Below are 11,359 nucleotides of genomic sequence, written 5' to 3'. Positions count from 1 at the left end.
ACTTGCAGTAAACAGTTTAGAAAGAAATTTATGCATTTTGGAAAAGGCTACTCAAGCAAAGTCCATCCTTTCCCACACGGAACACAAAGACAAAGCTCAGACTTTAAGGGTATTTCAAACACATTAGCCTTTAAACCACACAGCAAGCTATGTGTCAAATGTGCAGTCACTCTCCATTCCTCAGGCTGTTTCTAAGAAATAGCTTAAGATCCTTCTCTGAAAAAAGCCCTGCATTTGCATTGACTCCTGGATGAAATACCACTTCCAAAAAAGTATGAGATGTCTTGAACCATGCCAACACAGACCCAGAAAAGGACACAGCTCCTTCCACATGCAGTCGGGGTCCTGCTCCCCTTACATGACTCCTTCGTCCTCCATCAAACAGAGCAGCTTTTCTTATCAGTTAATTCACATCAACATCATCCACAGCATTTCTGGTGTCTAACACACCCTCCAAAGTCCAAATAAAAGAGAGGTAGTGATAGTTTTTCTACAAAATGCTGCCATCTGTGCCTTCAGCTCCTGAACCTATTCTCAGCACACATAAGCATATACGTAGTTGGGACCAATTTTCCTCTGGTTTTTATTTTACATTCATAGTAAACGTGATGCTCAACTGTTTCTTCACCACCATGAGTATCTCACTCCTTGCCTGCATATCTAAATACTGTTCAGCAGCCACCTGGGTTATGCTGCTGCTGGAGCACCAGGCTGTGATGCTGCTTCCCGGAGGGTGCAGGCTGGCTTGCTCCGTTAGGTGAGGACATCGAGCAGTTACACAGTATTTTATTTTAAAATGCTGTACAAGCATTAACTAATCTGCCCAGTGCCCTGCGAGGGAGGTGAGTATAACTCTCTCCTATTTCACAGATGAAGAAACAGACAGTTTAAGTGATTTGCCCCAGGCCACACAGCGCAGCAGCGGACAGCTGGGATTACCGCGACGCTCCGGGTGCCCGTCCCCAGCCAGCCTGTCAGGCTGCTCACACCTCCCATGGCAGAGGAAAACCAAGGTTCCTGCCTGGCCAAAGCAGAGACCTTCCCTTGCTCAGGCCCCTCAGCAAAGATGGGGGCTCCTGGAAAAAGGCTCATGCACCTAAACCACAGAGCAAGCTCAGGGTCTCGTGTTTTGAGCCCGCCACTGCACATGCTAAAAGCCTCCAACGGAATCCACTGGATTTTGAAACGCACAGGAACTAGTGAGGAACAAGTCACTACAAGCTACGGGGGTTTTTATTAATTGAGACCCCCATAAAAATACTGCTAGAATAAGAGAGGCTCCACAGTCTCCTCCTCTTACTACCCTGTGGTTTAAGCTTCTTAGAGCCTTTTAAGACGGATTGAACCAGAGGCTGTTGTCCAACTTTGTCACATCCAATAATCTGAGCAAAGTCTGACATGGCTTTCAGGTGAACCCATGTAGTTCCTATTTACATGTCTCAGCTAAACCACTTGGAAAGATAGTTCACTGCCACAGCCCCCCAAAGCCTCTAGGATTGTTCTACTGGACTACCCAAAGGAAAAGGTATTCGAACCAGGAATCATCATAAGTAGATTTCCTCTGCACAGCAGCCTTTCATATTTACAGGCAGCAAGATTTCTTTACACTTAGATCATTCTTTCCCAGCTCCTTTATTAGTCTGAAAGGACTTGACTGGATTTCCTTATACCATGATCAGTCATTTTTAAGAAGCAGCCCTCTGCTTGCTACAAATACACTGGTAGAGGAAAAAAATAATTGGGGAACACATTTCATATTGTTGAAATGAAGTCCAGCGAAGCCAGATTTTACACGACATGACAACGTACTAATGCCAAACTGACACAAATTCTCATCTATGCGTTTTGGCTTTAATGGGTTAATTAGCTTGGCTGGATACAAATTTTAATTATCTGAGTTTGACATTAATGTCCTTGGAGTGTTGTCTATAAGGATTTGGGGAATCATAGACATTATTTTAGTTACTTCTGGAAAGTGTGTGTTACACTGGGATTTAAATAGTAAGAACAGATAAGAATAGTGAGAACAGGTTGATCTATTTTGAAAAGTCAGACTTTGTGAAACAGGACAAACTGAAACGAAGCTGAAGCCTAATGTACCTGGTCTTTGGGGGAGTCTCATGGATACAACATATAAATAATCTCCTTTGAGGATAGGTGACAGGACAGAAATTTTAGAGTAAGTGTAACAAAGAATTCTGTATGCAATTAAGACTTAAAGATCTTCTTGCTGCCTAATACAGTTTCTCATGTAGAAGACGACCAGTCTTAAACACGGTTATTTATTCACAGACTGTTGATATAGGCCAGGAACAACCACCCAACCCCAGTTACTGAGAGTGGCTCAGTTCCTCCACAGAGACAACCAGGAGGTACAACCCAAAGGCAGAACCTCAGTAATTCATACTCTCACCATGTAAATTATGAGTATTTTAAGCGCATTACTATTTTCTTACTTTTTAGGGTCTGCGTAAGTAGATCAATCACCAGAGGATTTCTGAATGCATTTTCAATAAATATATATTTAATCAGCAAGAAAATTTTTTGCAGCCAATACCTTTCCAACAAATAATGACTTGAAACAAATAAGAAAAAAGAAAGCAGTATCTACTAGAAGCTTTTTAAAACATCCTTCTCTGGTCTTCTATTTTTTTCTGTTCATTTTTCTAGAAATGGATTTAAGAGTGAAAAGATTTTTTTGTATATATGAATTTAAGCTCTCTTTTTGCTTGCACAAGACATGTAAATTCATTCCTTATAAAAGCAATTGCACCAGTTCTTTAAAATGCAATGCAACCCTTTGTGCAGTAGCTTTTCACCCTTTAAAGACAATCTTCATTCTGTTTTCCATGTTCCCTTGGTACCAAAACCAAAGTCATTTGGATTTCTTCTGTAAAAATTTGTACAGGCAATTTGGCTTTAGGAACACTAAGTAAATGCAATGCATTTCTCTTTTAGGTTCACACACCTAAGTAATTGCTAGAATTATCTGAACACATTTAAATTCCTCCTAAACGAAGGAGGGTGGCATTCAGACAACTCCTCTGTTGCCCAGTAAGAATCATAAAAAAGGTAAGGGCTTATTTGAATCACAGTATGTAACTTACAGAAAGGAGTCTATTCTCCTTACTTTGTTCCAGTGTGTTCTGGTTAAAATACCCAGACTGTGGTCCTGTGAGAAGCCAAAACACCTCCTGGGAACTGCAGAGCAAATTTAGAGCACTTAGCACTGCACTGAATCAGCTCCTAACTTAACAAGGGTAAGGAAGGAACTGAGGGAGGTTATCAAACTAAGAAGTGATAATCGCAAAAAATGGTAAAAAAAAAAAAGTTTAAAAGCACAGCAGAACAGAATTCTCTGCTGTGTAGAAAAAGAGCAGAAAAATATATATTTTAATATAAATAGGGCAAAAACTCAATCTTTTTGTAGCATTGCCTACACATTTTGTTCTTAACCCCAAAACACTGTGAATAGACAAGTTAGTGTTACATTATTTAGAGTATCAGGAAAGATATTTTTACCCTTGGATAAAACATTAAAACCTCTAAAGGCCTCACTCATTCACAGATGGGAAATGGAAAGCCTTCCTATCATGTATTTTGGAGACAAAACCTTTTTTTCTGGAAATGCTGATAAGGAACAAATTCAAACTGGTCCTCACCCACCCGGATCATCTCATTAAAACAATGGTATCTTTTAACGCTGGATCCTGAGCTATCGGTCAATTTTGATTGACACAAATATTTGTATTAGGGGTTACACACTGCAATTTACAATTGGGGACTATCACAATACTGTATGTTAATGTAATCAGTATTTTCATTTCATGAATTCATTTGCAGCATGACACTGCAAGGGTATTCTTACATATACTGAAGACAATTGCTAAGTAGTTCAACAATTCTCCTTTAAGTGGGATTTTTTTTTATCTGATAAATTTTTAACACAATAAAACCACTCCTAGTTCTGTGTGCATGTTTTAATTTCCCACCTTTTAAAATGTTTAGACACTTGGAATACCTAGCATACTGAATTAATCCACAAATATTTACAAGAAAAATCTATTTAATTTCTTTCTATAGTAACTACCACAGGGACTATTGTAATGAAAAATTTCCCATCTTAAAGAATTAATGCGATTACTGATATAGAGAAGAAATGTAATTTATATCATCACAAACACGTAAAAGATATAATCCCATATTCACAAAAAGAATCTTTATTCCCTCTTTGAATTCTGAGACAATACAGTCTTGCCTTGAGGAGAAGAGAAATATTATGAAGTACCTTAAGCAAGATAATTGTAGGAGAAAAAAAGTACAATTGCATTATTGTTGTGCTAAACTGTGACATACTTAAAAAGCTAATTTCTTTTATTTTAATGGAATTTGGTGTGCATATCCTCTAATCTACTTCAGTATTTCTTCACATTTTTACACACAAACACATGTGTGAAGTGTTTCTCATTATCTGTATTACCTGGTTTAACAAACTGCAATGAATTTAAAACAATTAGAAATATACTTGGTCATTCTATAAACTTCACTCTATCTATTAACAATTCTGGAACTAACTAAAGAACTAGAATGTCACAAAAATACACAGCAAAATAAAGACCTACTGCAACTCAAATATTATTCAAGAAGACACAATCAATATTTGATGAAAAAGTAACATTTGACATGAGTGACTGTCCCAAATTTTACCAAATACATTTCAACCAATCACAGTGCTGAACAATTTGCATCTAAATCAAAAGCTAAGCAAACAAAAATGTATCCCCAAAATAGGGCTTTCTACAGCTATGTCAGCTAAAGTGCATTTAAAATTCAGAACAGTCACCCTTCAATTATTCCTTTCAATTAAATAAATTTTAACCAAGAAATTAATCTACTGTGGCTGGGCATTTCTCTTTTCCACAGAAGCAAACATTTTTTTCATTCATTTTACTTTAAAAAGCAAATTTAACAAAACTAGTAAGACAAAAAGGATGACTTAATTAGTACTAAGTAATATTTAAAGCTTTTATATATAGTACACTCTTACTGCTACCCCTAACTTCCAAGGCTTTATATCCACTGATATTGTTTGATTTATCTGGCACTACTGCTGCTTAAGCATGCAAATTCACTTCCTCCATTCTTGTATGCACACAACATACACAGAAGGAGTCAAACTGTAAAGAAAATGTCCTGTGAGCTTTGATTAAATGACCTGTCCGGCACTGGGGTGCTCGAGGGGCAGCAGGGACAGCCCTGGTGACCAGAGATCCACAACACACAGACTCACATATGGCAAGAAGGAAAACTCCCCAGAACCAGCAAGGAAGAACACTCAAAACTGTTCTAGGAATCTCTAACCCTTTCCTACCTGACAAACAGTCCCCCTGGAAAACTTGGACCCTGAACAGACGCTCTCTCACTCCTCACAACTCAGCAGAGTGAGACACAAGAGAGGACATGCAGTGAAAATGTCTTGTATTTATTTCCTTACAGTCCAAACTCCTGTTAAAGCACTGAATTATTAGGGCTGTACTAATTAAGTTTGTTTCAGTTATCTGAACACATCTGACCAGCTAGTTATGAAAAAAACACCCATCTAAATTAAACAGAGTAATATTGAATAAAAAAATGTAGGTCACTGAAGAAACAAACCATCAACAAATATAGCCAGGTTTATTTCAGCGTGAGCCTCGCTTTGCTCTGTTCAGACCCCAATTCCTATATATCAAAGCCTTTAAGCACACACTGGCCTTAAACACATGCTTAAAAAAGCTTTGTCCCGTTAGGACCTTCTGCCTGGCACGCAGGACGTTGGGGACTGCTGGCAGTGTAATCCCCTGCAGTGAGCCCGCCCTCCTTTCCAGAGTGTGTGACCTACTCTTGGAATTTATGTCCAAAACAAAAACATTATGTACAAAAAATCAAATCATGTTGTGTCAATGTGGTGATAATGCCCAATACACACCACCCTGTATACTTCACTCCCAACATGCCACTGAAAGCAGAAGTCACACCTATGAAAGTAACTACAGTGCAATAAACACCCAAAGAAGACTTTAAACTAAGACTTAACAAACATCAGTCTTGCAAATTTGTGCCACAAGCAGCCAATTCCTATTACATAGCAATGGCCTACAGGTCTTTCACATACATAACTTTTTTCCTTAGCACAAGCTAACAAAATCTCCAGTATTCTTCTCTAAGTTGCATTCATTTAGCATGAAAATGGTTTAAAGAGTTTAAGTCAGTTGTATTTTTGAAGGGAGAAAAGTGCATCTAGCAAAGAAGTAACCTTTCTTCAGAATCATATGAACTAATATGTTTTGTACCATCTAAAACTGAGAACAGCCCTTAAAAAAAAAGTTTTTAGTTAATACCAGTGTTTTGGAGCCTCCCACTGGCAGCCATCACACAGCTGAAGTGAACCACCAGCTGAATGGAGGGTTTATATCCAGCATCAATGACTATTTTGCTTTGAAGGAAATTAGTATTTCTGAGTTCATATTTTAAATGCAATTTAAAAGATCATAAAGGAAAGAATTCAGCATTTATTGTGTGTCTCCCAGCAGACTACTTAATGTTCAAACATCTACGATGCAAAGGTCAAATGATTTCACTGAATGTAACGGTGACAAAAGTATTCTGCAGCACTGAAAAAAATATCAGATGATCAAGGAAAAATATCTGGACCTGAGATCTCACAAGAGTCACAATAAATAATGTAGATTCAGTTCAATAAGAAAGAAAATTGCAAAGTTGTGTCAGGAGAACCAGATTAAGAAAGATAATAGGTAAAATACAAATTACATACTTTTGGCAATGCTCTTCATAAAGGAGTATTTTAAAGTAATACAGCAAATGAATTGTTATAAAAAAAGCCTCAACCCTTTTTACATAAATACTGCCTGAACAGAATTGGAAAAAAAAAAGCTTATTCAGATGGGGAACCTCTAGGGTATTCTGCTGCAGGCAGCAACATGGATAGCTGCAGTCAAACAAAAATCCAGTGTAAATAGTTGTGGTAGGTGTAATATACACAGGGCAAAGCTGCAGTGAGCACGCACTGAGGAACAGGGCAGGTGACAGGTAAACCAGTATGAAAAAAATCAACTCAAATGCCTGTCTGAAGCAAACAACAAAGGCTAATAGGCACCCGTTTATTTTCCATTTTGTTGTGCTTTTTCTTCCTTGACATCTACATCAAATATTTTAGTTCTCCTTCTTTCTAACATAAAGAAGTTCCGAAGTGCACCATGCACAGCTCTTGCTCTGGTCCTGGCCCTTGAAAGCCAAGATCTCAAAAGCAGCTACAAAGAGCTGAAACCAACCCAGGAATTGCCCCTGTGATGTGTTTGTGTAAGATGAATTTGGTGGTGATCAACTGCACTGGATCTGGCGAGATCCAGGAGATAATTCCACACCAGAAAAACGTCAAGGGCAGGAGGCAGAAATGCAGCTGAGCAGCAAGTATAAAAACCAAGAAGCAGGAGCAAAGTATGTGTAGAGAGAGGGGGGAAAAAATGGAAAACTACATGGCAAAGAAAAAAAAAAAAAACAACAACAAAAGAAAACAACAAAACCAAATAAGAACCAAAACACAGGACAAGGCAGCATAGAAATAAGAAATAAGACAAGGGAACAAAATATAGGGAATAAGGTAACTAAGAGCAAAAGCACAAGGCAGAGTCCACTTTTCCACCTTCTGGAAGAGGGCACAGCATTTGTCACACTAAAAAGAAAGTGGAAGGGGGTTTTTAGGTTGGTTTCTTTTTCTAATTAGATATATCTAATCAAGTTTCAAGCAAGGATGGAAGATAAGGTGCTAAACTAATATTACATCTGAATGGGACTTCTGTTTGTAAGCTCACAGAAATAGAAAAAAGAAAACAGCATAGATAGCACTAATTTTATGTATTTGTACAAAGATACATATTTTTAATTATTAAATTACACTCGGAAACATACATACGTTTTTTTCTGTGCTCAACCAGCTCAATAGCTTGCTTTGCTGAGCATTTTGAAAACCAGTTGTCCCCCAGCAGAACAGTGATCTCATTGGTGTGGACAAGCTTTCCTGGCATGAAGGCAAGAGGACCAAAAGGTACCTGTCAAAGACACAGACATCCCTGAGGAAAATAAAACTTAGGCAGTCATACGTGTTTTAAGTTTTTTTAAAAAATAAAGCACAGATTAAAAAAAAAAAATGAAAGTTCTACAGCAGCTATTTAGTGACTAACTCATCATAAATATTCAAATGACCAGATCTGTTTGTATTTAGTATTGTACTTTAAAAAATCTGAAAACTTGAATTTCACCAGACAACTTGTTTTGTGACATAGAACTATAGTACAGCTAAATGTTCACTTGGAAAACAAATTCACTTCATCTGAACATATAAACCTTGATAATACAAATTAGAGTTATAAGCAGACTACATTAATTTCCTAATAAAAGCCAGATTAGCTTTACTAGATTTTTTTAAGATACTTAAATAGATATCATCAACTCAAGGATGAGCTGCTCTTTTTCAGAATCCATCTTGCTAATAGCAAGTACCCAGAAACTCCAGTGTAAGACACTGGGGCTCCCAGCAGGACCACAGACAAGTATTTAATCACACTTTGCTGGGTCTTTCACCAGGCTGCAAACCTCAACCTCCCAGGGATGCTCCACAAGCAACTCTCACCCTCTAACTGCTCTCCAGGCACAAGGACAATAGATAAAAGCAGGACACTTCAGACAGGGGTATATAGGTGACAAACACATTTTAGAACTTTACATATGCTTCCTAAAATGTGAATTTCCCATTCTAACATGCATTGCAACATCCAGGACACTGGTTTTGTAATTTAGGACATCAAATTTTACAGGCAGTGCTTGGGCAAGTCCTCTGGGCGAGGAGAAGCCTTGGCCACCCCTGGCCCTGTCCCCTGCAGCAGCCCTGGCATTGTGATCCCCAGGCCCACTGCCACCTGCCTGGCTGCCTGTGGGCTTCAACTGTGAAGAAATTAGGAGACAAAATCAAATTAGGTCTAAAATGGAGGTGGCATAAAGATAAGAACCACATCCACATCAAGTCTCTCTCTTTTAGGGTAAAAAGAGATCTATCTCAGACTGTTCATATCAGCTCCCTCTACTTTATTCTTCTGCCTTCTTCCTCAGTTCCTCAGCATAGCCACTTGCTTTCTCACTTTTTTTGTGCTGAAGCAGAGCACTTCGCCTGGTGGATCTGCCTCCTTGGAAAGCAATCTTCCCTCTCTTCCATATCCATGAGGGTCCCAGTGCTGGAAACAGTTCTCCAGCAGGGAGGACCCTGACATTAAGACTATGCAGAATGTGTTTTTGCTGCACGTGTGCCCTCCCTGACTTGGTTTTAAAGTAGCAGGCTGCACGAGTTGCCTGTTCACTCTTCCCCCAAAATGATGAAAGCAAAATTAAAAGCATATGAAAATATTTGGCTAACAGGATAGGAACTGTTTCTATACATCTAAAGTAACAGATGTGAGTTAACATTGCTGCTTCAACTAAGAATAAGCCTTATCTAGCTTTCTTTCAGAAACAGGGGAGTTTCTATGCTTCAAAACAACACAATCTTTATGCTTTACATCATGTGGCCACACATGCACACATGATAAATGGACTGCACGCATAAAATCCAGAGCTGTATCACCAGCAGAGCAAAGGGAAACCCTCCCTTTTCCCACATGGTGAAGTGTACTCCAACACTGTCTTACTAAAAACCCAACTCTCTGAGCCAGGCTGCCAAGGAAGGCAGCAGGCAAGCACTGAGTGCTGAAATCAGCCACTCAGTTATGTGCAGTAAAACTTCCTTGCCTTCAAGATTTATCTTGAGTTGAATCTGAGAAGGGAAGAGGAAAAAAAGAGAGAGAGAAGCCAATTTGTTCAAAATTTTGGTAAGTGTAAGCCAACATGGCAAATTTTACACAGGGAGCTGCGCAGTTGTTAGGGAAGATTCAGAGCACCAGAAAAGATTGCTATGTCAATGGGAAGATTGGTGGAACAAAAATTAGCAGCACCTTTTTATGTAAAAATCAATGTTCTAGGGTTTATTTCCATGAATCAGGAAATACTACAGCCACTTTCTTCTCAGGAAATGACTAAGTACCATAATTCAGTCATAATTACAGTTTTCTATACAATAGATTTACATATCAAACATGTCAGGTTTTGTGTTAAGCATTTATGTCATCAGCTTTCAGTTGTCAGTAACACTTTAATTTATAATGGATTTCAAAGAAAAGAGAAAGAAACAAAAGCAAAGGTTTAACTATTATCATAATAAATGTAACATTACTAAGTACTGGCAACCTGACTAACACCTCACCCTCAGTGCAGGCAGCCCAGGTTTTAACAGTTTTAACCCATTTTCTTGTGTGACCTCTGCCATGTACCTACCATGATATCGTAGGACAACTTGTCAGGCAATGTCCGGAGTCGCTCCTGAAGAGCCTCATAATCACTCTCCACCTTCTTCCTGTTGACAAATTCAGGTTGATTCAATTTCACAGCTAAAGTAAAGAGTTAATGGTTTTGTGCTAGCAAATCAAAAACACACCAAAAATATAGAAAAATGAACTGTTTTACTCTAACACATACAGCTGATAGATTAATAGCACATTTATAAAAGACATGGGATGACAAACATAATAGCTAGATTATTTTCTAATAATGTGTATTAAGATAGGTACGTGATTATTTTAGATTGTGCATGTCTTGCTCAGAATTAGAATTTTTCATGGTGCAAAGCAGCAGCTCATTCACTAGGATTTGGAGTATCTCACTCCATGTTCAAGTCCAAGTTATAACACCACCAATATTTAGAAAAGGAACCGAAAATCCAGTTTATGCTTTGTAAGAGGCAAATTCTTCACACTATCATTTGTAATACAGAGCTCATATACTGACTTTGGTTTGAGCTGACATAAATGAGCAAAATTTTAATTAATTCTAATTTTCCCATGAACTTTATGTCCCTATCAAGAGTCAACACTGCTGAAAGATGGCCTGACCACTAGGATTGTGTCACATCTTCAAGCCCAGATGTGGCACAAGCATCCCTTCTGATACTTCTCTACCTAAACTGTAAATTTACATGTTGCTACCCAGGAGAGAAATGGTTTTGTGAACTGGGACAAGGTATTCATTCCCATGGCAGACACCTGGCTTTCCACAGGACTTTGCAAGAAACAGCATTTCAGTGGCTGCAGGGATTTTACTCTGTGTGCAAAACAAGCAACTACACTCCCTCTAAAAAAGCCTTCTTTTGTAAAGGCATTCTTCAATTCTTAAATTTGTCTGGAAAATTCTTTTAATGGACCCCTGCCATTCTAAAGAT

At 38.4% G+C, this 11,359-nt stretch overlaps 1 protein-coding gene across 2 annotated transcripts in view; it reads right to left on the bottom strand.

The window, feature by feature from the left end:
* Window positions 1-11,359, bottom strand: part of URI1 (URI1 prefoldin like chaperone) — a gene marked incomplete at its 5' end in the record, with an annotated part of 41,030 nt that overhangs the window by 15,043 nt on the left and 14,628 nt on the right. The window contains 2 exons of one of the 2 annotated variants that reach the window (XM_083870135.1): window positions 7,965-8,108; window positions 10,420-10,498. In XM_083870135.1, the coding sequence (XP_083726261.1) occupies window positions 7,965-8,108; window positions 10,420-10,478 (203 nt within the window). The remainder of the gene's footprint in view (window positions 1-7,964; window positions 8,109-10,419; window positions 10,499-11,359) is intronic. The other variant, XM_083870134.1, reaches the window with a different exon arrangement.

Source organism: Zosterops lateralis, assembly GCF_965231275.1.
Source record: "Zosterops lateralis genome assembly, chromosome: 12".
Classification (NCBI taxonomy): Eukaryota; Metazoa; Chordata; class Aves; order Passeriformes; family Zosteropidae; genus Zosterops; species Zosterops lateralis.
This window is presented reverse-complemented; position numbering and strand designations above follow the sequence as displayed.